We start from the raw sequence: 26,801 nt of genomic DNA, 5'->3' as shown, positions 1-26,801 counted from the left end.
AGCGACACCTTAGGATCCAGCCATCCCACTCCTGGGTAGCACTCCCCTGGGGCGCGGTGGACGAGGGGCTCAAAGCTACCCATCAGAAAAGAGACCTTCAGCCGATGTGGGTGGCACCACGAGGTGACGGAGCCAAAACACAGAAGCAACCCTAGTGCCCATCTACAGACGAACAGATAAAGAGGACGTGGGATACACACACACACACACACACACACACACACACACACGCACGCACGCACGCACACGTACGCACACGCGCACACGCACACACAGAGCCGGTGGCGACTCAGATCTGGGCGCCGGCTGGGGCAAAGGCACTGGCTGCACCCCGGCTCTACCCCAACACGCACTGGCACATGCACACCAACACACGACACACTAATGCTCCACCACAGAGAAGACTGACTTTCTGACACTTGCGGCAACGGGGCGGGATCTAGAGGACATGACGCTCGGTGACCTAAGTCCGACAGAGAGAGACAAATCCTCGACGCTCCCTATATATCCCTAACGGGCACACTGCGGGGCTGGGGGAGATCATGCTACAAGAGAATGCACGTGCACCACTGCGGCAGACTCCAAGCGAGGGGAAACCACCCAGTGGCTCCCAACGGGGAGAGTGGCTCCCGAGGGGGCAGGGGCCAATACCCAATACGGGGAAGGGAAGGGAAGAGGAGGTTCACCACCTACGAGGAGGTTCACCACCACTGACCGGCAAACAGGACCTGTTGTACGGCACGAGGAAGCAGAGCCGCGACCTTGCCATACGTTGTCAGTGGACTCTACTCAGTCCAAAGCCCGAAGCGTGAAACGTGTCCACCTGAAACGTGTACCCAATGGTAAGACAGCCCTGACATCAACAGAGACCTCAGGCAATCCCTGACCCGAGAAAGCCCTTAAAGTGACTCTGCCCTCATTCCTTTTCCTCTTCCACCTTCTCCCCAGCTCCTCTGAGGGGCAGTCCAGTGGGCTACTCCCCGAAGGCCCCAAGTTTCCTGCCTTTGGCTCTGTGGCCACGTTTCCGTATGGACCCCAGTGACACACACCCACCCCACCCCCCGACCCTCTTCCCACTCCCTGGCTTATGCATACCCACGAACCACTCTCCATGCCAACGTCGAGGAGAATTTGGGAAAGCCTTTGTACCCAACCCCTCACCAACCCACCCACACTCCAAAGCTTCCATGATCAGGAAGACGGCACACACGCCCAGACACACGGCTTCGAGCTTCGAAGCGCTCCCTGCGACAGAGAGGCCCTTGCGAAATGGCAATCCTGAGGAGCCTTGCCACCGCCACCGCCACCGGGGCTTAGGTCGGGAACGTCCCACTCCAAACGGACCATTCGTTCCCCTGAGACTGCAAAGCAAGGGCTGTCCCATCAAAAGAGGGATGAGAGAGAGCGGGGGGGGGGGGGGGGAGAGGGAAAGAGGGAGAGAGGGAGAGGGAGAGAGAGAGGGAGAGAGAGAGAGAGAGAGAGAGAGAGAGAGAGAGAGAGAGGTGGCAGACCAAGGAAACAAAAGACTCGGGACTGTCCCGTGGGACAGATAGGTTTGCCTTTACCGGGGAGGGTGGGCGAGGGAGGGAATCTGCCCCAAGGCCATTGAAGGCATGAAGCCACACTGTGCAATGGGATACCCCATCCACCTAAGAACTCCCTGTGTCTACATGCCAGTCCCGATGGACGACACACATGTGCGACGCTGAGGATGAGACCAACACAGCACCTGGACAACCACAGCCTTTTGCGCCACAGGAGAACTTTATTCACGGGCACATAAGAGGAAATGGAGGGGATACCGTTGGTTCTGGGGATGGGGACAAGGGAGGCTCCTTAAATTAAAAGCCAAAAACACAACCCACAAACCCAGCAACAGCGTCCAACCACGTGCCAGGCTCATGATCCTGGTCCCTCACTCTCCGATGTGCATCCAGCACCCATTCGCCCCCATTCAGCTGGGGCTTAGATCCCCACAGAGGGGCTAGAGTGGCCATGTGGCAAAGGTCGAGACGGGGAGAGAGAGTTGTCACAGACTAGCAGGGACACTGGGGCCAAAACCTTGCACACAAAAGAAATTCAGCAACTACTCTATGAAGGCAGGGGGAGGTTGGTTGGAATTGGGGGCGGGGGGTGGGAGTTGGAAACAGATGCCCTCTCTATGTGGGCCTGTGCTGTGCGGGGGGGGGGGGGTACACGGGGGGGGGTTGCTGGCCGGGGGTGGGGGTGGGGAGGAAGGCGGCCTGGAAAGGATGGCTTTTCAGGGAAATGGAAGTGCTGGCACGAAGGTTGGAAGGAAAATCCATTGCGGCGTTGGGTGGGCGTAGAGGCGCCTTTGGGCCCCTCCCAAGAGAAAACCGAAGCAGCAGTCTGGATATCTGAAAGGCCACTGGAATTGGAGAGGCTCTTCTTTGCCCAGGTGATCGTCCTTCCCCGTTTGAGTCAGCCACCGAGGCACACTTGCGTGTGGCAGCCGTGCATCCCGAACCCATGGGTCCTGTGTGATGCCTGTCCCGTGAGCCATGTACACACACAGAGGGTATCGGGGAGACTCGGAGCAGGTCCCCAGGCTGGTGGCAGGCCAGGAGTGGCGGGGGGAGGGGGGGGTGGGAGGCGGAGGCGGCGAGGCAGGAGGCAGTTCAGTCCAGGATCAGGCGTCTCCTGGCCTTGCGCAGAGGACCCTGAGGGCGTGGGGGGCGCCCCTGGGGACCTGGACAAGGAGATGCGGGGAGACACTGGAGCGGTGCCTCGTGGTCGTCCTCAGAGACGTCACGCAAGGGGGCCAGAAGGTGCAAGTCCAGCTTGGAGTGGTGGTGAGGGGAGCGCCTCTGGGGACTAGGGTGGACAGCGTGGGGCCAGGGCTCTGGGTTGAAGCCCTGTGGGTCCTCATCCTCGTCGTCGTCCACGAGGTCGTCGTCGTCGTCGTCGTCGGAGACATCGCAGACATCGCTGGGGCCGGACACCCAGGCGGCGAGGCCGAGGCCCGCAGCGGGGGATGGGGGGGCGGCAGCCGCGGGGCTCCGAGGCCCAGGGACCCAGCCAGACGCTTCATGCAGGGCAGGCGCCTGGAACTGGGCGGCCGCGTCCTCCACCTCCTGGGCCTCTGCTTGGATGACGACCTCTGGGACAGCCACGCAGAAGAACCCCTCCCCCAGGGCCAGGGCCTCCCCCGGGGCGCTCAGGAAAGCGCCCGGTGGCAGGCCTGGGCCCCAGGCGCCTTCAGCGCCCGAGCCCAGGAGGGCCTCGGGGACCAGCACCAGGAGGCGATCGCCGACAGACACTTGCCGCGCGGCCGTGGGCTCGGGCTCCAGCAGCAGGTCGACGTCGCCCAGGGCCAGGTACAGGGCACAGCCGGCCGCCAGGCCCACCACGGAGGGGAGCGCGGCCGCGGCGGCGCAGGCCGCGGGCTCCGCTTCTTGGTGCAGGCGGGGCGACGCCTCGGACTCGGACTCGGACTCGGACTCGGACTCGGACTCGGACTCGGACTCGGACTCGGGTCCCGAGGGCTCGCCGGGTCGGCGCCGCTTGGCAGGGCCGGGTCCTCCGGGCTCTGGTCCCCACCGGCCCGCAGGGTCGGCGGCGCTGGGGCTGCGGGGCCGCCTGCCCATCCCTTCGACCAACCGAAGGCGCCTCCGGGGCCTGGCACAGGGCGGCGACAGGCTCGGTCCTGCACGCCCGGACGGGTCTCGGCGGCGACAGGCGAAGCAAGCGGCGAACCGCGAGTCCTCGGAGCTCCGGGGCCGCCCCCTCGGCACTCCTGCCGTCCAGGCTTCTAGGGGCCCTGAAGCCCGCCGCTCGGCCGCACCCGCAGGCGAGGGCCAGACACCTTGCAAGTGAGGCCGGCGCCGCCCCAGGGCTGCAATAAATACCTCCTCGCGCCAGGTCCCGCCTCCTCCGAGGCTCCGCCCAGTAGACCTCGCGGTACCTGAGGTGCCCCAGAGCCCTGGCGCTGGCTCGTCCCGGGGCGGTGGGTGGGGTGGGGCGGGGTGGGGGGCTGATGGGGCGGTTGGAGGAACCTGGACCGGGTGCCAGCTTCCTGGAACTGCAGGGGACGACGACTTTGTGGGGCCTCCTGAGCACCCACCGGACACCACCCTCCCTCCCGACGCCCCCACCGCCAGCCCCACTCCCCACCGCCACCCCCACCCCGCCCCGCAACGCTCCTGCCCCTCTAGGGCTAGGCTCCCAGGGTCGAGGTCGCCGCTCTCTTTCGGGCTTTCTGGGAGTTGACCTCAAGGGCGGAGAGCCTTCTGCCAAGAACCCAATCAAGGGCGGGTCCCAGGGAGATGGCCGGCCCCTCTGCGCCCCCCCCCCTCCCCCCCCCCCGCCGCCGCCATCCCGGGGGCCGGCCGCCTCTCTGGCCCTAGGCTGCGAGGCCCTGCCCCCAAAGGGTCCCGGGCTCTGCCCTTTGGGTCCCAAAGAGGGCACGAGTCTGGGATGGCATCCTGAAGCCCCTCTCTGCCCGGGCTGACCATGACGCTCAGACCCTCCCAGCGGCGGCGGCGTGTGCAAGGGGAACGCCCCCGGGAGAATTCAGGGTCTCCAGGGCAGCGGCTGCACGCTCCACTTAGAGACCTCTCAGGCCAGCTCCAAGGTCCCTGTTGTCAGACTCGCAGCAACTGAACCAAGACGTCACCTTCTCGAACTGCACCCGACAGGCAGGTCTCCCTCTCCCAGCCCCCCTTTTGACAGGTGAGGACAACGGCTGGCAGAAGGAGCACCCCTTTCGCCCAGGAGCCCCAAAGTAGCCGAGCTGGGTCTGAAGCGCCAGGCTCCCCCTTGGGAGGATGGAGCGGCAGCACCTCGGATCCCAGCACCAGCTCGGAGGCGCTGCTCGGCGGGCGATGGATCCCGGCCGATGGATCCCCTGGCCGGCCGGCCGGCCGGCCAGCCGGCCAAGGGCTGGCTCTGCGGCTTCCCCAGGGTGAAACGGGGGGTGGGTGGGGGGGGTGGGGGGAACACCCCACGAACCCCCTGCTTTCGCACCCGGTCCTACTCGCACACGGCCCAAGTCAACTCCACGTGCGGGGAAGCCCGAAAGGTGAGAGCGAATCCCCAAGACTCCCAGGCCACACACTGGCGGGACACTCTTGGAGGCACTGCGCAGCCCTCTTTGGGGGAAGGGCTCTGGCTCCCGAGGCAAAGGCAAATGAAGCCAACACAGACACAGGGCCCCGAGGTCAACCTAAAGGCTGCCGCGCAGCACAGGAGACCGTACACACACACAGGAGACCGTCGCCCCAACGAGACGCCCGCCTACCTATGACCCCACCAGCGACCAGCGGGTGAGGTCCAAACGCACCAACGGCTCCCCCCGCCCCAGAGGACGACAAACAAACGACCCAATCAAGACCCAGGCAGACGTTCTGAAGACACTTCTTTGGCCCACAACGAAGACGTGCAGACGCCTACCGGGCACCGGGCACCGGGCACCGGAAAGGCTGCTCAACAGCGCTCGTCCTTAGGGAAATGCAAGTCCAAGCGACGGTCACCTATCCCCTCACACCTGGCACGAGGGCTAGCCGGCCTCCAAAGGTCCACCAGGAAGCACCCTCCTAAAAGGGGGCTGGGATTCCAGACCACCCTCTCACACGCTTGCTGGAAAGGTCCACCGGAGCAGCCACGAGGCCCAACAGCATGCGGCTTCCTCAAGGCACCAGACACAGCGACACCTTAGGATCCAGCCATCCCACTCCTGGGTAGCACTCCCCTGGGGCGCGGTGGACGAGGGGCTCAAAGCTACCCATCAGAAAAGAGACCTTCAGCCGATGTGGGTGGCACCACGAGGTGACGGAGCCAAAACACAGAAGCAACCCTAGTGCCCATCTACAGACGAACAGATAAAGAGGACGTGGGATACACACACACACACACACACACACACGCACGCACGCACGCACACGTACGCACACGCGCACACGCACACACAGAGCCGGTGGCGACTCAGATCTGGGCGCCGGCTGGGGCAAAGGCACTGGCTGCACCCCGGCTCTACCCCAACACGCACTGGCACATGCACACCAACACACGACACACTAATGCTCCACCACAGAGAAGACTGACTTTCTGACACTTGCGGCAACGGGGCGGGATCTAGAGGACATGACGCTCGGTGACCTAAGTCCGACAGAGAGAGACAAATCCTCGACGCTCCCTATATATCCCTAACGGGCACACTGCGGGGCTGGGGGAGATCATGCTACAAGAGAATGCACGTGCACCACTGCGGCAGACTCCAAGCGAGGGGAAACCACCCAGTGGCTCCCAACGGGGAGAGTGGCTCCCGAGGGGGCAGGGGCCAATACCCAATACGGGGAAGGGAAGGGAAGAGGAGGTTCACCACCTACGAGGAGGTTCACCACCACTGACCGGCAAACAGGACCTGTTGTACGGCACGAGGAAGCAGAGCCGAGACCTTGCCATACGTTGTCAGTGGACTCTACTCGGTCCAAAGCCCGAAGCGTGAAACGTGTCCACCTGAAACGTGTACCCAATGGTAAGACAGCCCTGACATCAACAGAGACCTCAGGCAATCCCTGACCCGAGAAAGCCCTTAAAGTGACTCTGCCCTCATTCCTTTTCCTCTTCCACCTTCTCCCCAGCTCCTCTGAGGGGCAGTCCAGTGGGCTACTCCCCGAAGGCCCCAAGTTTCCTGCCTTTGGCTCTGTGGCCACGTTTCCGTATGGACCCCAGTGACACACACCCACCCCACCCCCCGACCCTCTTCCCACTCCCTGGCTTATGCATACCCACGAACCACTCTCCATGCCAACGTCGAGGAGAATTTGGGAAAGCCTTTGTACCCAACCCCTCACCAACCCACCCACACTCCAAAGCTTCCATGATCAGGAAGACGGCACACACGCCCAGACACACGGCTTCGAGCTTCGAAGCGCTCCCTGCGACAGAGAGGCCCTTGCGAAATGGCAATCCTGAGGAGCCTTGCCACCGCCACCGCCACCGGGGCTTAGGTCGGGAACGTCCCACTCCAAACGGACCATTCGTTCCCCTGAGACTGCAAAGCAAGGGCTGTCCCATCAAAAGAGGGATGAGAGAGAGCGGGGGGGGGGGGGAGAGGGAAAGAGGGAGAGAGGGAGAGGGAGAGAGAGAGAGAGAGAGAGAGAGAGAGAGAGAGAGAGAGAGAGAGAGAGAGAGAGAGAGAGGTGGCAGACCAAGGAAACAAAAGACTCGGGACTGTCCCGTGGGACAGATAGGTTTGCCTTTACCGGGGAGGGCGGGCGAGGGAGGGAATCTGCCCCAAGGCCATTGAAGGCATGAAGCCACACTGTGCAATGGGATACCCCATCCACCTAAGAACTCCCTGTGTCTACATGCCAGTCCCGATGGACGACACACATGTGCGACGCTGAGGATGAGACCAACACAGCACCTGGACAACCACAGCCTTTTGCGCCACAGGAGAACTTTATTCACGGGCACATAAGAGGAAATGGAGGGGATACCGTTGGTTCTGGGGATGGGGACAAGGGAGGCTCCTTAAATTAAAAGCCAAAAACACAACCCACAAACCCAGCAACAGCGTCCAACCACGTGCCAGGCTCATGATCCTGGTCCCTCACTCTCCGATGTGCATCCAGCACCCATTCGCCCCCATTCAGCTGGGGCTTAGATCCCCACAGAGGGGCTAGAGTGGCCATGTGGCAAAGGTCGAGACGGGGAGAGAGAGTTGTCACAGACTAGCAGGGACACTGGGGCCAAAACCTTGCACACAAAAGAAATTCAGCAACTACTCTATGAAGGCAGGGGGAGGTTGGTTGGAATTGGGGGCGGGGGGTGGGAGTTGGAAACAGATGCCCTCTCTATGTGGGCCTGTGCTGTGCGGGGGGGGGGGGGGGGCGCGGGGGGGTACACGGGGGGGGGGGTTGCGGGCCGGGGGTGGGGGTGGGGAGGAAGGCGGCCTGGAAAGGATGGCTTTTCAGGGAAATGGAAGTGCTGGCACGAAGGTTGGAAGGAAAATCCATTGCGGCGTTGGGTGGGCGTAGAGGCGCCTTTGGGCCCCTCCCAAGAGAAAACCGAAGCAGCAGTCTGGATATCTGAAAGGCCACTGGAATTGGAGAGGCTCTTCTTTGCCCAGGTGATCGTCCTTCCCCGTTTGAGTCAGCCACCGAGGCACACTTGCGTGTGGCAGCCGTGCATCCCGAACCCATGGGTCCTGTGTGATGCCTGTCCCGTGAGCCATGTACACACACAGAGGGTATCGGGGAGACTCGGAGCAGGTCCCCAGGCTGGTGGCAGGCCAGGAGTGGCGGGGGGAGGGGGGGGTGGGAGGCGGAGGCGGCGAGGCAGGAGGCAGTTCAGTCCAGGATCAGGCGTCTCCTGGCCTTGCGCAGAGGACCCTGAGGGCGTGGGGGGCGCCCCTGGGGACCTGGACAAGGAGATGCGGGGAGACACTGGAGCGGTGCCTCGTGGTCGTCCTCAGAGACGTCACGCAAGGGGGCCAGAAGGTGCAAGTCCAGCTTGGAGTGGTGGTGAGGGGAGCGCCTCTGGGGACTAGGGTGGACAGCGTGGGGCCAGGGCTCTGGGTTGAAGCCCTGTGGGTCCTCATCCTCGTCGTCGTCCACGAGGTCGTCGTCGTCGTCGTCGTCGGAGACATCGCAGACATCGCTGGGGCCGGACACCCAGGCGGCGAGGCCGAGGCCCGCAGCGGGGGATGGGGGGGCGGCAGCCGCGGGGCTCCGAGGCCCAGGGACCCAGCCAGACGCTTCATGCAGGGCAGGCGCCTGGAACTGGGCGGCCGCGTCCTCCACCTCCTGGGCCTCTGCTTGGATGACGACCTCTGGGACAGCCACGCAGAAGAACCCCTCCCCCAGGGCCAGGGCCTCCCCCGGGGCGCTCAGGAAAGCGCCCGGTGGCAGGCCTGGGCCCCAGGCGCCTTCAGCGCCCGAGCCCAGGAGGGCCTCGGGGACCAGCACCAGGAGGCGATCGCCGACAGACACTTGCCGCGCGGCCGTGGGCTCGGGCTCCAGCAGCAGGTCGACGTCGCCCAGGGCCAGGTACAGGGCACAGCCGGCCGCCAGGCCCACCACGGAGGGGAGCGCGGCCGCGGCGGCGCAGGCCGCGGGCTCCGCTTCTTGGTGCAGGCGGGGCGACGCCTCGGACTCGGACTCGGACTCGGACTCGGACTCGGACTCGGACTCGGACTCGGACTCGGACTCGGACTCGGACTCGGGTCCCGAGGGCTCGCCGGGTCGGCGCCGCTTGGCAGGGCCGGGTCCTCCGGGCTCTGGTCCCCACCGGCCCGCAGGGTCGGCGGCGCTGGGGCTGCGGGGCCGCCTGCCCATCCCTTCGACCAACCGAAGGCGCCTCCGGGGCCTGGCACAGGGCGGCGACAGGCTCGGTCCTGCACGCCCGGACGGGTCTCGGCGGCGACAGGCGAAGCAAGCGGCGAACCGCGAGTCCTCGGAGCTCCGGGGCCGCCCCCTCGGCACTCCTGCCGTCCAGGCTTCTAGGGGCCCTGAAGCCCGCCGCTCGGCCGCACCCGCAGGCGAGGGCCAGACACCTTGCAAGTGAGGCCGGCGCCGCCCCAGGGCTGCAATAAATACCTCCTCGCGCCAGGTCCCGCCTCCTCCGAGGCTCCGCCCAGTAGACCTCGCGGTACCTGAGGTGCCCCAGAGCCCTGGCGCTGGCTCGTCCCGGGGCGGTGGGTGGGGTGGGGCGGGGTGGGGGGCTGATGGGGCGGTTGGAGGAACCTGGACCGGGTGCCAGCTTCCTGGAACTGCAGGGGACGACGACTTTGTGGGGCCTCCTGAGCACCCACCGGACACCACCCTCCCTCCCGACGCCCCCACCGCCAGCCCCACTCCCCACCGCCACCCCCACCCCGCCCCGCAACGCTCCTGCCCCTCTAGGGCTAGGCTCCCAGGGTCGAGGTCGCCGCTCTCTTTCGGGCTTTCTGGGAGTTGACCTCAAGGGCGGAGAGCCTTCTGCCAAGAACCCAATCAAGGGCGGGTCCCAGGGAGATGGCCGGCCCCTCTGCGCCCCCCCCCCTCCCCCCCCCCCGCCGCCGCCATCCCGGGGGCCGGCCGCCTCTCTGGCCCTAGGCTGCGAGGCCCTGCCCCCAAAGGGTCCCGGGCTCTGCCCTTTGGGTCCCAAAGAGGGCACGAGTCTGGGATGGCATCCTGAAGCCCCTCTCTGCCCGGGCTGACCATGACGCTCAGACCCTCCCAGCGGCGGCGGCGTGTGCAAGGGGAACGCCCCCGGGAGAATTCAGGGTCTCCAGGGCAGCGGCTGCACGCTCCACTTAGAGACCTCTCAGGCCAGCTCCAAGGTCCCTGTTGTCAGACTCGCAGCAACTGAACCAAGACGTCACCTTCTCGAACTGCACCCGACAGGCAGGTCTCCCTCTCCCAGCCCCCCTTTTGACAGGTGAGGACAACGGCTGGCAGAAGGAGCACCCCTTTCGCCCAGGAGCCCCAAAGTAGCCGAGCTGGGTCTGAAGCGCCAGGCTCCCCCTTGGGAGGATGGAGCGGCAGCACCTCGGATCCCAGCACCAGCTCGGAGGCGCTGCTCGGCGGGCGATGGATCCCGGCCGATGGATCCCCTGGCCGGCCGGCCGGCCGGCCAGCCGGCCAAGGGCTGGCTCTGCGGCTTCCCCAGGGTGAAACGGGGGGTGGGTGGGGGGGGTGGGGGGAACACCCCACGAACCCCCTGCTTTCGCACCCGGTCCTACTCGCACACGGCCCAAGTCAACTCCACGTGCGGGGAAGCCCGAAAGGTGAGAGCGAATCCCCAAGACTCCCAGGCCACACACTGGCGGGACACTCTTGGAGGCACTGCGCAGCCCTCTTTGGGGGAAGGGCTCTGGCTCCCGAGGCAAAGGCAAATGAAGCCAACACAGACACAGGGCCCCGAGGTCAACCTAAAGGCTGCCGCGCAGCACAGGAGACCGTACACACACACAGGAGACCGTCGCCCCAACGAGACGCCCGCCTACCTATGACCCCACCAGCGACCAGCGGGTGAGGTCCAAACGCACCAACGGCTCCCCCCGCCCCAGAGGACGACAAACAAACGACCCAATCAAGACCCAGGCAGACGTTCTGAAGACACTTCTTTGGCCCACAACGAAGACGTGCAGACGCCTACCGGGCACCGGGCACCGGGCACCGGAAAGGCTGCTCAACAGCGCTCGTCCTTAGGGAAATGCAAGTCCAAGCGACGGTCACCTATCCCCTCACACCTGGCACGAGGGCTAGCCGGCCTCCAAAGGTCCACCAGGAAGCACCCTCCTAAAAGGGGGCTGGGATTCCAGACCACCCTCTCACACGCTTGCTGGAAAGGTCCACCGGAGCAGCCACGAGGCCCAACAGCATGCGGCTTCCTCAAGGCACCAGACACAGCGACACCTTAGGATCCAGCCATCCCACTCCTGGGTAGCACTCCCCTGGGGCGCGGTGGACGAGGGGCTCAAAGCTACCCATCAGAAAAGAGACCTTCAGCCGATGTGGGTGGCACCACGAGGTGACGGAGCCAAAACACAGAAGCAACCCTAGTGCCCATCTACAGACGAACAGATAAAGAGGACGTGGGATACACACACACACACACACACACACACACACACACACGCACGCACGCACGCACACGTACGCACACGCGCACACGCACACACAGAGCCGGTGGCGACTCAGATCTGGGCGCCGGCTGGGGCAAAGGCACTGGCTGCACCCCGGCTCTACCCCAACACGCACTGGCACATGCACACCAACACACGACACACTAATGCTCCACCACAGAGAAGACTGACTTTCTGACACTTGCGGCAACGGGGCGGGATCTAGAGGACATGACGCTCGGTGACCTAAGTCCGACAGAGAGAGACAAATCCTCGACGCTCCCTATATATCCCTAACGGGCACACTGCGGGGCTGGGGGAGATCATGCTACAAGAGAATGCACGTGCACCACTGCGGCAGACTCCAAGCGAGGGGAAACCACCCAGTGGCTCCCAACGGGGAGAGTGGCTCCCGAGGGGGCAGGGGCCAATACCCAATACGGGGAAGGGAAGGGAAGAGGAGGTTCACCACCTACGAGGAGGTTCACCACCACTGACCGGCAAACAGGACCTGTTGTACGGCACGAGGAAGCAGAGCCGAGACCTTGCCATACGTTGTCAGTGGACTCTACTCGGTCCAAAGCCCGAAGCGTGAAACGTGTCCACCTGAAACGTGTACCCAATGGTAAGACAGCCCTGACATCAACAGAGACCTCAGGCAATCCCTGACCCGAGAAAGCCCTTAAAGTGACTCTGCCCTCATTCCTTTTCCTCTTCCACCTTCTCCCCAGCTCCTCTGAGGGGCAGTCCAGTGGGCTACTCCCCGAAGGCCCCAAGTTTCCTGCCTTTGGCTCTGTGGCCACGTTTCCGTATGGACCCCAGTGACACACACCCACCCCACCCCCCGACCCTCTTCCCACTCCCTGGCTTATGCATACCCACGAACCACTCTCCATGCCAACGTCGAGGAGAATTTGGGAAAGCCTTTGTACCCAACCCCTCACCAACCCACCCACACTCCAAAGCTTCCATGATCAGGAAGACGGCACACACGCCCAGACACACGGCTTCGAGCTTCGAAGCGCTCCCTGCGACAGAGAGGCCCTTGCGAAATGGCAATCCTGAGGAGCCTTGCCACCGCCACCGCCACCGGGGCTTAGGTCGGGAACGTCCCACTCCAAACGGACCATTCGTTCCCCTGAGACTGCAAAGCAAGGGCTGTCCCATCAAAAGAGGGATGAGAGAGAGCGGGGGGGGGGGGGGGGGGGGAGAGGGAAAGAGGGAGAGAGGGAGAGGGAGAGAGAGAGGAGAGAGAGAGAGAGAGAGAGAGAGAGAGAGAGAGAGAGAGAGGTGGCAGACCAAGGAAACAAAAGACTCGGGACTGTCCCGTGGGACAGATAGGTTTGCCTTTACCGGGGAGGGTGGGCGAGGGAGGGAATCTGCCCCAAGGCCATTGAAGGCATGAAGCCACACTGTGCAATGGGATACCCCATCCACCTAAGAACTCCCTGTGTCTACATGCCAGTCCCGATGGACGACACACATGTGCGACGCTGAGGATGAGACCAACACAGCACCTGGACAACCACAGCCTTTTGCGCCACAGGAGAACTTTATTCACGGGCACATAAGAGGAAATGGAGGGGATACCGTTGGTTCTGGGGATGGGGACAAGGGAGGCTCCTTAAATTAAAAGCCAAAAACACAACCCACAAACCCAGCAACAGCGTCCAACCACGTGCCAGGCTCATGATCCTGGTCCCTCACTCTCCGATGTGCATCCAGCACCCATTCGCCCCCATTCAGCTGGGGCTTAGATCCCCACAGAGGGGCTAGAGTGGCCATGTGGCAAAGGTCGAGACGGGGAGAGAGAGTTGTCACAGACTAGCAGGGACACTGGGGCCAAAACCTTGCACACAAAAGAAATTCAGCAACTACTCTATGAAGGCAGGGGGAGGTTGGTTGGAATTGGGGGCGGGGGGTGGGAGTTGGAAACAGATGCCCTCTCTATGTGGGCCTGTGCTGTGCGGGGGGGGGGGGGGTACACGGGGGGGGGTTGCTGGCCGGGGGTGGGGGTGGGGAGGAAGGCGGCCTGGAAAGGATGGCTTTTCAGGGAAATGGAAGTGCTGGCACGAAGGTTGGAAGGAAAATCCATTGCGGCGTTGGGTGGGCGTAGAGGCGCCTTTGGGCCCCTCCCAAGAGAAAACCGAAGCAGCAGTCTGGATATCTGAAAGGCCACTGGAATTGGAGAGGCTCTTCTTTGCCCAGGTGATCGTCCTTCCCCGTTTGAGTCAGCCACCGAGGCACACTTGCGTGTGGCAGCCGTGCATCCCGAACCCATGGGTCCTGTGTGATGCCTGTCCCGTGAGCCATGTACACACACAGAGGGTATCGGGGAGACTCGGAGCAGGTCCCCAGGCTGGTGGCAGGCCAGGAGTGGCGGGGGGAGGGGGGGGTGGGAGGCGGAGGCGGCGAGGCAGGAGGCAGTTCAGTCCAGGATCAGGCGTCTCCTGGCCTTGCGCAGAGGACCCTGAGGGCGTGGGGGGCGCCCCTGGGGACCTGGACAAGGAGATGCGGGGAGACACTGGAGCGGTGCCTCGTGGTCGTCCTCAGAGACGTCACGCAAGGGGGCCAGAAGGTGCAAGTCCAGCTTGGAGTGGTGGTGAGGGGAGCGCCTCTGGGGACTAGGGTGGACAGCGTGGGGCCAGGGCTCTGGGTTGAAGCCCTGTGGGTCCTCATCCTCGTCGTCGTCCACGAGGTCGTCGTCGTCGTCGTCGTCGGAGACATCGCAGACATCGCTGGGGCCGGACACCCAGGCGGCGAGGCCGAGGCCCGCAGCGGGGGATGGGGGGGCGGCAGCCGCGGGGCTCCGAGGCCCAGGGACCCAGCCAGACGCTTCATGCAGGGCAGGCGCCTGGAACTGGGCGGCCGCGTCCTCCACCTCCTGGGCCTCTGCTTGGATGACGACCTCTGGGACAGCCACGCAGAAGAACCCCTCCCCCAGGGCCAGGGCCTCCCCCGGGGCGCTCAGGAAAGCGCCCGGTGGCAGGCCTGGGCCCCAGGCGCCTTCAGCGCCCGAGCCCAGGAGGGCCTCGGGGACCAGCACCAGGAGGCGATCGCCGACAGACACTTGCCGCGCGGCCGTGGGCTCGGGCTCCAGCAGCAGGTCGACGTCGCCCAGGGCCAGGTACAGGGCACAGCCGGCCGCCAGGCCCACCACGGAGGGGAGCGCGGCCGCGGCGGCGCAGGCCGCGGGCTCCGCTTCTTGGTGCAGGCGGGGCGACGCCTCGGACTCGGACTCGGACTCGGACTCGGACTCGGACTCGGACTCGGACTCGGACTCGGGTCCCGAGGGCTCGCCGGGTCGGCGCCGCTTGGCAGGGCCGGGTCCTCCGGGCTCTGGTCCCCACCGGCCCGCAGGGTCGGCGGCGCTGGGGCTGCGGGGCCGCCTGCCCATCCCTTCGACCAACCGAAGGCGCCTCCGGGGCCTGGCACAGGGCGGCGACAGGCTCGGTCCTGCACGCCCGGACGGGTCTCGGCGGCGACAGGCGAAGCAAGCGGCGAACCGCGAGTCCTCGGAGCTCCGGGGCCGCCCCCTCGGCACTCCTGCCGTCCAGGCTTCTAGGGGCCCTGAAGCCCGCCGCTCGGCCGCACCCGCAGGCGAGGGCCAGACACCTTGCAAGTGAGGCCGGCGCCGCCCCAGGGCTGCAATAAATACCTCCTCGCGCCAGGTCCCGCCTCCTCCGAGGCTCCGCCCAGTAGACCTCGCGGTACCTGAGGTGCCCCAGAGCCCTGGCGCTGGCTCGTCCCGGGGCGGTGGGTGGGGTGGGGCGGGGTGGGGGGCTGATGGGGCGGTTGGAGGAACCTGGACCGGGTGCCAGCTTCCTGGAACTGCAGGGGACGACGACTTTGTGGGGCCTCCTGAGCACCCACCGGACACCACCCTCCCTCCCGACGCCCCCACCGCCAGCCCCACTCCCCACCGCCACCCCCACCCCGCCCCGCAACGCTCCTGCCCCTCTAGGGCTAGGCTCCCAGGGTCGAGGTCGCCGCTCTCTTTCGGGCTTTCTGGGAGTTGACCTCAAGGGCGGAGAGCCTTCTGCCAAGAACCCAATCAAGGGCGGGTCCCAGGGAGATGGCCGGCCCCTCTGCGCCCCCCCCCCTCCCCCCCCCCCGCCGCCGCCATCCCGGGGGCCGGCCGCCTCTCTGGCCCTAGGCTGCGAGGCCCTGCCCCCAAAGGGTCCCGGGCTCTGCCCTTTGGGTCCCAAAGAGGGCACGAGTCTGGGATGGCATCCTGAAGCCCCTCTCTGCCCGGGCTGACCATGACGCTCAGACCCTCCCAGCGGCGGCGGCGTGTGCAAGGGGAACGCCCCCGGGAGAATTCAGGGTCTCCAGGGCAGCGGCTGCACGCTCCACTTAGAGACCTCTCAGGCCAGCTCCAAGGTCCCTGTTGTCAGACTCGCAGCAACTGAACCAAGACGTCACCTTCTCGAACTGCACCCGACAGGCAGGTCTCCCTCTCCCAGCCCCCCTTTTGACAGGTGAGGACAACGGCTGGCAGAAGGAGCACCCCTTTCGCCCAGGAGCCCCAAAGTAGCCGAGCTGGGTCTGAAGCGCCAGGCTCCCCCTTGGGAGGATGGAGCGGCAGCACCTCGGATCCCAGCACCAGCTCGGAGGCGCTGCTCGGCGGGCGATGGATCCCGGCCGATGGATCCCCTGGCCGGCCGGCCGGCCGGCCAGCCGGCCAAGGGCTGGCTCTGCGGCTTCCCCAGGGTGAAACGGGGGGTGGGTGGGGGGGGTGGGGGGAACACCCCACGAACCCCCTGCTTTCGCACCCGGTCCTACTCGCACACGGCCCAAGTCAACTCCACGTGCGGGGAAGCCCGAAAGGTGAGAGCGAATCCCCAAGACTCCCAGGCCACACACTGGCGGGACACTCTTGGAGGCACTGCGCAGCCCTCTTTGGGGGAAGGGCTCTGGCTCCCGAGGCAAAGGCAAATGAAGCCAACACAGACACAGGGCCCCGAGGTCAACCTAAAGGCTGCCGCGCAGCACAGGAGACCGTACACACACACAGGAGACCGTCGCCCCAACGAGACGCCCGCCTACCTATGACCCCACCAGCGACCAGCGGGTGAGGTCCAAACGCACCAACGGCTCCCCCCGCCCCAGAGGACGACAAACAAACGACCCAATCAAGACCCAGGCAGACGTTCTGAAGACACTTCTTTGGCCCACAACGAAGACGTGCAGACGCCTACCGGGCACCGGGCACCGGGCACCGGAAAGGCTGCTCAACAGCGCTCGTCCTTAGGGAAATGCAAGTCCAAGCGACGGTCACCTATCCCCTCACACCTGGCACGAGGGCTAGCCGGCCTCCAAAGGTCCACCAGGAAGCACCCTCCTAAAAGGGGGCTGGGATTCCAGACCACCCTCTCACACGCTTGCTGGAAAGGTCCACCGGAGCAGCCACGAGGCCCAACAGCATGCGGCTTCCTCAAGGCACCAGACACAGCGACACCTTAGGATCCAGCCATCCCACTCCTGGGTAGCACTCCCCTGGGGCGCGGTGGACGAGGGGCTCAAAGCTACCCATCAGAAAAGAGACCTTCAGCCGATGTGGGTGGCACCACGAGGTGACGGAGCCAAAACACAGAAGCAACCCTAGTGCCCATCTACAGACGAACAGATAAAGAGGACGTGGGATACACACACACACACACACACACACACACACACACACGCACGCACGCACGCACACGTACGCACACGCGCACACGCACACACAGAGCCGGTGGCGACTCAGATCTGGGCGCCGGCTGGGGCAAAGGCACTGGCTGCACCCCGGCTCTACCCCAACACGCACTGGCACATGCACACCAACACACGACACACTAATGCTCCACCACAGAGAAGACTGACTTTCTGACACTTGCGGCAACGGGGCGGGATCTAGAGGACATGACGCTCGGTGACCTAAGTCCGACAGAGAGAGACAAATCCTCGACGCTCCCTATATATCCCTAACGGGCACACTGCGGGGCTGGGGGAGATCATGCTACAAGAGAATGCACGTGCACCACTGCGGCAGACTCCAAGCGAGGGGAAACCACCCAGTGGCTCCCAACGGGGAGAGTGGCTCCCGAGGGGGCAGGGGCCAATACCCAATACGGGGAAGGGAAGGGAAGAGGAGGTTCACCACCTACGAGGAGGTTCACCACCACTGACCGGCAAACAGGACCTGTTGTACGGCACGAGGAAGCAGAGCCGAGACCTTGCCATACGTTGTCAGTGGACTCTACTCGGTCCAAAGCCCGAAGCGTGAAACGTGTCCACCTGAAACGTGTACCCAATGGTAAGACAGCCCTGACATCAACAGAGACCTCAGGCAATCCCTGACCCGAGAAAGCCCTTAAAGTGACTCTGCCCTCATTCCTTTTCCTCTTCCACCTTCTCCCCAGCTCCTCTGAGGGGCAGTCCAGTGGGCTACTCCCCGAAGGCCCCAAGTTTCCTGCCTTTGGCTCTGTGGCCACGTTTCCGTATGGACCCCAGTGACACACACCCACCCCACCCCCCGACCCTCTTCCCACTCCCTGGCTTATGCATACCCACGAACCACTCTCCATGCCAACGTCGAGGAGAATTTGGGAAAGCCTTTGTACCCAACCCCTCACCAACCCACCCACACTCCAAAGCTTCCATGATCAGGAAGACGGCACACACGCCCAGACACACGGCTTCGAGCTTCGAAGCGCTCCCTGCGACAGAGAGGCCCTTGCGAAATGGCAATCCTGAGGAGCCTTGCCACCGCCACCGCCACCGGGGCTTAGGTCGGGAACGTCCCACTCCAAACGGACCATTCGTTCCCCTGAGACTGCAAAGCAAGGGCTGTCCCATCAAAAGAGGGATGAGAGAGAGCGGGGGGGGGGGGGGAGAGGGAAAGAGGGAGAGAGGGAGAGGGAGAGAGAGAGAGAGAGAGAGAGAGAGAGAGAGAGAGAGAGAGAGAGAGAGAGAGAGAGAGGTGGCAGACCAAGGAAACAAAAGACTCGGGACTGTCCCGTGGGACAGATAGGTTTGCCTTTACCGGGGAGGGCGGGCGAGGGAGGGAATCTGCCCCAAGGCCATTGAAGGCATGAAGCCACACTGTGCAATGGGATACCCCATCCACCTAAGAACTCCCTGTGTCTACATGCCAGTCCCGATGGACGACACACATGTGCGACGCTGAGGATGAGACCAACACAGCACCTGGACAACCACAGCCTTTTGCGCCACAGGAGAACTTTATTCACGGGCACATAAGAGGAAATGGAGGGGATACCGTTGGTTCTGGGGATGGGGACAAGGGAGGCTCCTTAAATTAAAAGCCAAAAACACAACCCACAAACCCAGCAACAGCGTCCAACCACGTGCCAGGCTCATGATCCTGGTCCCTCACTCTCCGATGTGCATCCAGCACCCATTCGCCCCCATTCAGCTGGGGCTTAGATCCCCACAGAGGGGCTAGAGTGGCCATGTGGCAAAGGTCGAGACGGGGAGAGAGAGTTGTCACAGACTAGCAGGGACACTGGGGCCAAAACCTTGCACACAAAAGAAATTCAGCAACTACTCTATGAAGGCAGGGGGAGGTTGGTTGGAATTGGGGGCGGGGGGTGGGAGTTGGAAACAGATGCCCTCTCTATGTGGGCCTGTGCTGTGCGGGGGGGGGGGGGGGGGCGCGGGGGGGTACACGGGGGGGGGGGTTGCGGGCCGGGGGTGGGGGTGGGGAGGAAGGCGGCCTGGAAAGGATGGCTTTTCAGGGAAATGGAAGTGCTGGCACGAAGGTTGGAAGGAAAATCCATTGCGGCGTTGGGTGGGCGTAGAGGCGCCTTTGGGCCCCTCCCAAGAGAAAACCGAAGCAGCAGTCTGGATATCTGAAAGGCCACTGGAATTGGAGAGGCTCTTCTTTGCCCAGGTGATCGTCCTTCCCCGTTTGAGTCAGCCACCGAGGCACACTTGCGTGTGGCAGCCGTGCATCCCGAACCCATGGGTCCTGTGTGATGCCTGTCCCGTGAGCCATGTACACACACAGAGGGTATCGGGGAGACTCGGAGCAGGTCCCCAGGCTGGTGGCAGGCCAGGAGTGGCGGGGGGAGGGGGGGGTGGGAGGCGGAGGCGGCGAGGCAGGAGGCAGTTCAGTCCAGGATCAGGCGTCTCCTGGCCTTGCGCAGAGGACCCTGAGGGCGTGGGGGGCGCCCCTGGGGACCTGGACAAGGAGATGCGGGGAGACACTGGAGCGGTGCCTCGTGGTCGTCCTCAGAGACGTCACGCAAGGGGGCCAGAAGGTGCAAGTCCAGCTTGGAGTGGTGGTGAGGGGAGCGCCTCTGGGGACTAGGGTGGACAGCGTGGGGCCAGGGCTCTGGGTTGAAGCCCTGTGGGTCCTCATCCTCGTCGTCGTCCACGAGGTCGTCGTCGTCGTCGTCGTCGGAGACATCGCAGACATCGCTGGGGCCGGACACCCAGGCGGCGAGGCCGAGGCCCGCAGCGGGGGATGGGGGGGCGGCAGCCGCGGGGCTCCGAGGCCCAGGGACCCAGCCAGACGCTTCATGCAGGGCAGGCGCCTGGAACTGGGCGGCCGCGTCCTCCACCTCCTGGGCCTCTGCTTGGATGACGACCTCTGGGACAGCCACGCAGAAGAACCCCTCCCCCAGGGCCAGGGCCTCCCCCGGGGCGCTCAGGAAAGCGCCCGGTGGCAGGCCTGGGCCCCAGGCGCCTTCAGCGCCCGAGCCCAGGAGGGCCTCGGGGACCAGCACCAGGAGGCGATCGCCGACAGACACTTGCCGCGCGGCCGTGGGCTCGGGCTCCAGCAGCAGGTCGACGTCGCCCAGGGCCAGGTACAGGGCACAGCCGGCCGCCAGGCCCACCACGGAGGGGAGCGCGGCCGCGGCGGCGCAGGCCGCGGGCTCCGCTTCTTGGTGCAGGCGGGGCGACGCCTCGGACTCGGACTCGGACTCGGACTCGGACTCGGACTCGGACTCGGACTCGGACTCGGACTCGGACTCGGACTCGGGTCCCGAGGGCTCGCCGGGTCGGCGCCGCTTGGCAGGGCCGGGTCCTCCGGGCTCTGGTCCCCACCGGCCCGCAGGGTCGGCGGCGCTGGGGCTGCGGGGCCGCCTGCCCATCCCTTCGACCAACCGAAGGCGCCTCCGGGGCCTGGCACAGGGCGGCGACAGGCTCGGTCCTGCACGCCCGGACGGGTCTCGGCGGCGACAGGCGAAGCAAGCGGCGAACCGCGAGTCCTCGGAGCTCCGGGGCCGCCCCCTCGGCACTCCTGCCGTCCAGGCTTCTAGGGGCCCTGAAGCCCGCCGCTCGGCCGCACCCGCAGGCGAGGGCCAGACACCTTGCAAGTGAGGCCGGCGCCGCCCCAGGGCTGCAATAAATACCTCCTCGCGCCAGGTCCCGCCTCCTCCGAGGCTCCGCCCAGTAGACCTCGCGGTACCTGAGGTGCCCCAGAGCCCTGGCGCTGGCTCGTCCCGGGGCGGTGGGTGGGGTGGGGCGGGGTGGGGGGCTGATGGGGCGGTTGGAGGAACCTGGACCGGGTGCCAGCTTCCTGGAACTGCAGGGGACGACGACTTTGTGGGGCCTCCTGAGCACCCACCGGACACCACCCTCCCTCCCGACGCCCCCACCGCCAGCCCCACTCCCCACCGCCACCCCCACCCCGCCCCGCAACGCTCCTGCCCCTCTAGGGCTAGGCTCCCAGGGTCGAGGTCGCCGCTCTCTTTCGGGCTTTCTGGGAGTTGACCTCAAGGGCGGAGAGCCTTCTGCCAAGAACCCAATCAAGGGCGGGTCCCAGGGAGATGGCCGGCCCCTCTGCGCCCCCCCCCCTCCCCCCCCCCCGCCGCCGCCATCCCGGGGGCCGGCCGCCTCTCTGGCCCTAGGCTGCGAGGCCCTGCCCCCAAAGGGTCCCGGGCTCTGCCCTTTGGGTCCCAAAGAGGGCACGAGTCTGGGATGGCATCCTGAAGCCCCTCTCTGCCCGGGCTGACCATGACGCTCAGACCCTCCCAGCGGCGGCGGCGTGTGCAAGGGGAACGCCCCCGGGAGAATTCAGGGTCTCCAGGGCAGCGGCTGCACGCTCCACTTAGAGACCTCTCAGGCCAGCTCCAAGGTCCCTGTTGTCAGACTCGCAGCAACTGAACCAAGACGTCACCTTCTCGAACTGCACCCGACAGGCAGGTCTCCCTCTCCCAGCCCCCCTTTTGACAGGTGAGGACAACGGCTGGCAGAAGGAGCACCCCTTTCGCCCAGGAGCCCCAAAGTAGCCGAGCTGGGTCTGAAGCGCCAGGCTCCCCCTTGGGAGGATGGAGCGGCAGCACCTCGGATCCCAGCACCAGCTCGGAGGCGCTGCTCGGCGGGCGATGGATCCCGGCCGATGGATCCCCTGGCCGGCCGGCCGGCCGGCCAGCCGGCCAAGGGCTGGCTCTGCGGCTTCCCCAGGGTGAAACGGGGGGTGGGTGGGGGGGGTGGGGGGAACACCCCACGAACCCCCTGCTTTCGCACCCGGTCCTACTCGCACACGGCCCAAGTCAACTCCACGTGCGGGGAAGCCCGAAAGGTGAGAGCGAATCCCCAAGACTCCCAGGCCACACACTGGCGGGACACTCTTGGAGGCACTGCGCAGCCCTCTTTGGGGGAAGGGCTCTGGCTCCCGAGGCAAAGGCAAATGAAGCCAACACAGACACAGGGCCCCGAGGTCAACCTAAAGGCTGCCGCGCAGCACAGGAGACCGTACACACACACAGGAGACCGTCGCCCCAACGAGACGCCCGCCTACCTATGACCCCACCAGCGACCAGCGGGTGAGGTCCAAACGCACCAACGGCTCCCCCCGCCCCAGAGGACGACAAACAAACGACCCAATCAAGACCCAGGCAGACGTTCTGAAGACACTTCTTTGGCCCACAACGAAGACGTGCAGACGCCTACCGGGCACCGGGCACCGGGCACCGGAAAGGCTGCTCAACAGCGCTCGTCCTTAGGGAAATGCAAGTCCAAGCGACGGTCACCTATCCCCTCACACCTGGCACGAGGGCTAGCCGGCCTCCAAAGGTCCACCAGGAAGCACCCTCCTAAAAGGGGGCTGGGATTCCAGACCACCCTCTCACACGCTTGCTGGAAAGGTCCACCGGAGCAGCCACGAGGCCCAACAGCATGCGGCTTCCTCAAGGCACCAGACACAGCGACACCTTAGGATCCAGCCATCCCACTCCTGGGTAGCACTCCCCTGGGGCGCGGTGGACGAGGGGCTCAAAGCTACCCATCAGAAAAGAGACCTTCAGCCGATGTGGGTGGCACCACGAGGTGACGGAGCCAAAACACAGAAGCAACCCTAGTGCCCATCTACAGACGAACAGATAAAGAGGACGTGGGATACACACACACACACACACACACACACACACACACACGCACGCACGCACGCACACGTACGCACACGCGCACACGCACACACAGAGCCGGTGGCGACTCAGATCTGGGCGCCGGCTGGGGCAAAGGCACTGGCTGCACCCCGGCTCTACCCCAACACGCACTGGCACATGCACACCAACACACGACACACTAATGCTCCACCACAGAGAAGACTGACTTTCTGACACTTGCGGCAACGGGGCGGGATCTAGAGGACATGACGCTCGGTGACCTAAGTCCGACAGAGAGAGACAAATCCTCGACGCTCCCTATATATCCCTAACGGGCACACTGCGGGGCTGGGGGAGATCATGCTACAAGAGAATGCACGTGCACCACTGCGGCAGACTCCAAGCGAGGGGAAACCACCCAGTGGCTCCCAACGGGGAGAGTGGCTCCCGAGGGGGCAGGGGCCAATACCCAATACGGGGAAGGGAAGGGAAGAGGAGGTTCACCACCTACGAGGAGGTTCACCACCACTGACCGGCAAACAGGACCTGTTGTACGGCACGAGGAAGCAGAGCCGCGACCTTGCCATACGTTGTCAGTGGACTCTACTCAGTCCAAAGCCCGAAGCGTGAAACGTGTCCACCTGAAACGTGTACCCAATGGTAAGACAGCCCTGACATCAACAGAGACCTCAGGCAATCCCTGACCCGAGAAAGCCCTTAAAGTGACTCTGCCCTCATTCCTTTTCCTCTTCCACCTTCTCCCCAGCTCCTCTGAGGGGCAGTCCAGTGGGCTACTCCCCGAAGGCCCCAAGTTTCCTGCCTTTGGCTCTGTGGCCACGTTTCCGTATGGACCCCAGTGACACACACCCACCCCACCCCCCGACCCTCTTCCCACTCCCTGGCTTATGCATACCCACGAACCACTCTCCATGCCAACGTCGAGGAGAATTTGGGAAAGCCTTTGTACCCAACCCCTCACCAACCCACCCACACTCCAAAGCTTCCATGATCAGGAAGACGGCACACACGCCCAGACACACGGCTTCGAGCTTCGAAGCGCTCCCTGCGACAGAGAGGCCCTTGCGAAATGGCAATCCTGAGGAGCCTTGCCACCGCCACCGCCACCGGGGCTTAGGTCGGGAACGTCCCACTCCAAACGGACCATTCGTTCCCCTGAGACTGCAAAGCAAGGGCTGTCCCATCAAAAGAGGGATGAGAGAGAGCGGGGGGGGGGGGGGGGAGAGGGAAAGAGGGAGAGAGGGAGAGGGAGAGAGAGAGGGAGAGAGAGAGAGAGAGAGAGAGAGAGAGAGAGAGAGAGAGGTGGCAGACCAAGGAAACAAAAGACTCGGGACTGTCCCGTGGGACAGATAGGTTTGCCTTTACCGGGGAGGGCGGGCGAGGGAGGGAATCTGCCCCAAGGCCATTGAAGGCATGAAGCCACACTGTGCAATGGGATACCCCATCCACCTAAGAACTCCCTGTGTCTACATGCCAGTCCCGATGGACGACACACATGTGCGACGCTGAGGATGAGACCAACACAGCACCTGGACAACCACAGCCTTTTGCGCCACAGGAGAACTTTATTCACGGGCACATAAGAGGAAATGGAGGGGATACCGTTGGTTCTGGGGATGGGGACAAGGGAGGCTCCTTAAATTAAAAGCCAAAAACACAACCCACAAACCCAGCAACAGCGTCCAACCACGTGCCAGGCTCATGATCCTGGTCCCTCACTCTCCGATGTGCATCCAGCACCCATTCGCCCCCATTCAGCTGGGGCTTAGATCCCCACAGAGGGGCTAGAGTGGCCATGTGGCAAAGGTCGAGACGGGGAGAGAGAGTTGTCACAGACTAGCAGGGACACTGGGGCCAAAACCTTGCACACAAAAGAAATTCAGCAACTACTCTATGAAGGCAGGGGGAGGTTGGTTGGAATTGGGGGCGGGGGGTGGGAGTTGGAAACAGATGCCCTCTCTATGTGGGCCTGTGCTGTGCGGGGGGGGGGGGGGGGGCGCGGGGGGGTACACGGGGGGGGGGTTGCGGGCCGGGGGTGGGGGTGGGGAGGAAGGCGGCCTGGAAAGGATGGCTTTTCAGGGAAATGGAAGTGCTGGCACGAAGGTTGGAAGGAAAATCCATTGCGGCGTTGGGTGGGCGTAGAGGCGCCTTTGGGCCCCTCCCAAGAGAAAACCGAAGCAGCAGTCTGGATATCTGAAAGGCCACTGGAATTGGAGAGGCTCTTCTTTGCCCAGGTGATCGTCCTTCCCCGTTTGAGTCAGCCACCGAGGCACACTTGCGTGTGGCAGCCGTGCATCCCGAACCCATGGGTCCTGTGTGATGCCTGTCCCGTGAGCCATGTACACACACAGAGGGTATCGGGGAGACTCGGAGCAGGTCCCCAGGCTGGTGGCAGGCCAGGAGTGGCGGGGGGAGGGGGGGGTGGGAGGCGGAGGCGGCGAGGCAGGAGGCAGTTCAGTCCAGGATCAGGCGTCTCCTGGCCTTGCGCAGAGGACCCTGAGGGCGTGGGGGGCGCCCCTGGGGACCTGGACAAGGAGATGCGGGGAGACACTGGAGCGGTGCCTCGTGGTCGTCCTCAGAGACGTCGCGCAAGGGGGCCAGAAGGTGCAAGTCCAGCTTGGAGTGGTGGTGAGGGGAGCGCCTCTGGGGACTAGGGTGGACAGCGTGGGGCCAGGGCTCTGGGTTGAAGCCCTGTGGGTCCTCATCCTCGTCGTCGTCCACGAGGTCGTCGTCGTCGTCGTCGTCGGAGACATCGCAGACATCGCTGGGGCCGGACACCCAGGCGGCGAGGCCGAGGCCCGCAGCGGGGGATGGGGGGGCGGCAGCCGCGGGGCTCCGAGGCCCAGGGACCCAGCCAGACGCTTCATGCAGGGCAGGCGCCTGGAACTGGGCGGCCGCGTCCTCCACCTCCTGGGCCTCTGCTTGGATGACGACCTCTGGGACAGCCACGCAGAAGAACCCCTCCCCCAGGGCCAGGGCCTCCCCCGGGGCGCTCAGGAAAGCGCCCGGTGGCAGGCCTGGGCCCCAGGCGCCTTCAGCGCCCGAGCCCAGGAGGGCCTCGGGGACCAGCACCAGGAGGCGATCGCCGACAGACACTTGCCGCGCGGCCGTGGGCTCGGGCTCCAGCAGCAGGTCGACGTCGCCCAGGGCCAGGTACAGGGCACAGCCGGCCGCCAGGCCCACCACGGAGGGGAGCGCGGCCGCGGCGGCGCAGGCCGCGGGCTCCGCTTCTTGGTGCAGGCGGGGCGACGCCTCGGACTCGGACTCGGACTCGGACTCGGACTCGGACTCGGACTCGGACTCGGGTCCCGAGGGCTCGCCGGGTCGGCGCCGCTTGGCAGGGCCGGGTCCTCCGGGCTCTGGTCCCCACCGGCCCGCAGGGTCGGCGGCGCTGGGGCTGCGGGGCCGCCTGCCCATCCCTTCGACCAACCGAAGGCGCCTCCGGGGCCTGGCACAGGGCGGCGACAGGCTCGGTCCTGCACGCCCGGACGGGTCTCGGCGGCGACAGGCGAAGCAAGCGGCGAACCGCGAGTCCTTGGAGCTCCGGGGCCGCCCCCTCGGCACTCCTGCCGTCCAGGCTTCTAGGGGCCCTGAAGCCCGCCGCTCGGCCGCACCCGCAGGCGAGGGCCAGACACCTTGCAAGTGAGGCCGGCGCCGCCCCAGGGCTGCAATAAATACCTCCTCGCGCCAGGTCCCGCCTCCTCCGAGGCTCCGCCCAGTAGACCTCGCGGTACCTGAGGTGCCCCAGAGCCCTGGCGCTGGCTCGTCCCGGGGCGGTGGGTGGGGTGGGGCGGGGTGGGGGGCTGATGGGGCGGTTGGAGGAACCTGGACCGGGTGCCAGCTTCCTGGAACTGCAGGGGACGACGACT

The 26,801-nt window shown here is 65.0% G+C and overlaps 5 protein-coding genes across 5 annotated transcripts; all 5 read right to left on the bottom strand.

Annotated features, from left to right (window-relative positions):
* Positions 1–2,197: 2,197 nt before the first annotated feature.
* LOC146397479 (proline-rich protein 23C-like) lies at positions 2,198–3,835 on the bottom strand. Its single transcript, XM_084987293.1, has one exon. The coding sequence runs from the start codon at positions 3,606–3,608 to the stop codon at positions 2,640–2,642; it is 969 nt and encodes a 322-aa protein (XP_084843419.1). The 5' UTR covers positions 3,609–3,835; the 3' UTR covers positions 2,198–2,639.
* A 4,016-nt stretch (positions 3,836–7,851) lies between these two features.
* Positions 7,852–9,529, bottom strand: LOC146397478 (proline-rich protein 23C-like). The gene has a single exon (XM_084987292.1). The coding sequence runs from the start codon at positions 9,300–9,302 to the stop codon at positions 8,316–8,318; it is 987 nt and encodes a 328-aa protein (XP_084843418.1). The 5' UTR covers positions 9,303–9,529; the 3' UTR covers positions 7,852–8,315.
* Positions 9,530–12,842: 3,313 nt separating this feature from the next.
* Positions 12,843–15,199, bottom strand: LOC146397477 (proline-rich protein 23C-like). The gene has a single exon (XM_084987291.1). It carries the CDS (start codon positions 14,970–14,972, stop codon positions 14,004–14,006), a length of 969 nt encoding a protein of 322 aa, XP_084843417.1. The 5' UTR covers positions 14,973–15,199; the 3' UTR covers positions 12,843–14,003.
* A 4,026-nt stretch (positions 15,200–19,225) lies between these two features.
* On the bottom strand, positions 19,226–20,903 carry LOC146397476 (proline-rich protein 23C-like). The gene has a single exon (XM_084987290.1). It carries the CDS (start codon positions 20,674–20,676, stop codon positions 19,690–19,692), a length of 987 nt encoding a protein of 328 aa, XP_084843416.1. The 5' UTR covers positions 20,677–20,903; the 3' UTR covers positions 19,226–19,689.
* A 4,020-nt stretch (positions 20,904–24,923) lies between these two features.
* On the bottom strand, positions 24,924–26,576 carry LOC146397475 (proline-rich protein 23C-like). The gene has a single exon (XM_084987289.1). It carries the CDS (start codon positions 26,347–26,349, stop codon positions 25,387–25,389), a length of 963 nt encoding a protein of 320 aa, XP_084843415.1. The 5' UTR covers positions 26,350–26,576; the 3' UTR covers positions 24,924–25,386.
* Between the last annotated feature and the right edge of the window lie 225 nt (positions 26,577–26,801).

The sequence above is a fragment of the Sus scrofa genome, chromosome 13 (assembly GCF_054392235.1).
Source record: "Sus scrofa isolate SSC_HxYL_T2T_F1_AM1 chromosome 13, Sscrofa_HxYL_maternal_Yorkshire_Landrace_v2.0, whole genome shotgun sequence".
NCBI classification, from domain to species: Eukaryota; Metazoa; Chordata; class Mammalia; order Artiodactyla; family Suidae; genus Sus; species Sus scrofa.
Note: the sequence above shows the minus strand (reverse complement) of the source record. Positions and strands in the feature narration are given on the sequence as shown.

Excerpts from the sequence above, each read along its gene's own strand:
- LOC146397477 (XM_084987291.1), bottom strand. The coding sequence starts at position 14,972 with ATGGGCAGGCGGCCCCGCAGCCCCAGCGCCGCCGACCCTGCGGGCCGG.
- LOC146397476 (XM_084987290.1), bottom strand. The coding sequence starts at position 20,676 with ATGGGCAGGCGGCCCCGCAGCCCCAGCGCCGCCGACCCTGCGGGCCGG.
- LOC146397475 (XM_084987289.1), bottom strand. The coding sequence starts at position 26,349 with ATGGGCAGGCGGCCCCGCAGCCCCAGCGCCGCCGACCCTGCGGGCCGG.
- LOC146397479 (XM_084987293.1), bottom strand. The coding sequence starts at position 3,608 with ATGGGCAGGCGGCCCCGCAGCCCCAGCGCCGCCGACCCTGCGGGCCGG.
- LOC146397478 (XM_084987292.1), bottom strand. The coding sequence starts at position 9,302 with ATGGGCAGGCGGCCCCGCAGCCCCAGCGCCGCCGACCCTGCGGGCCGG.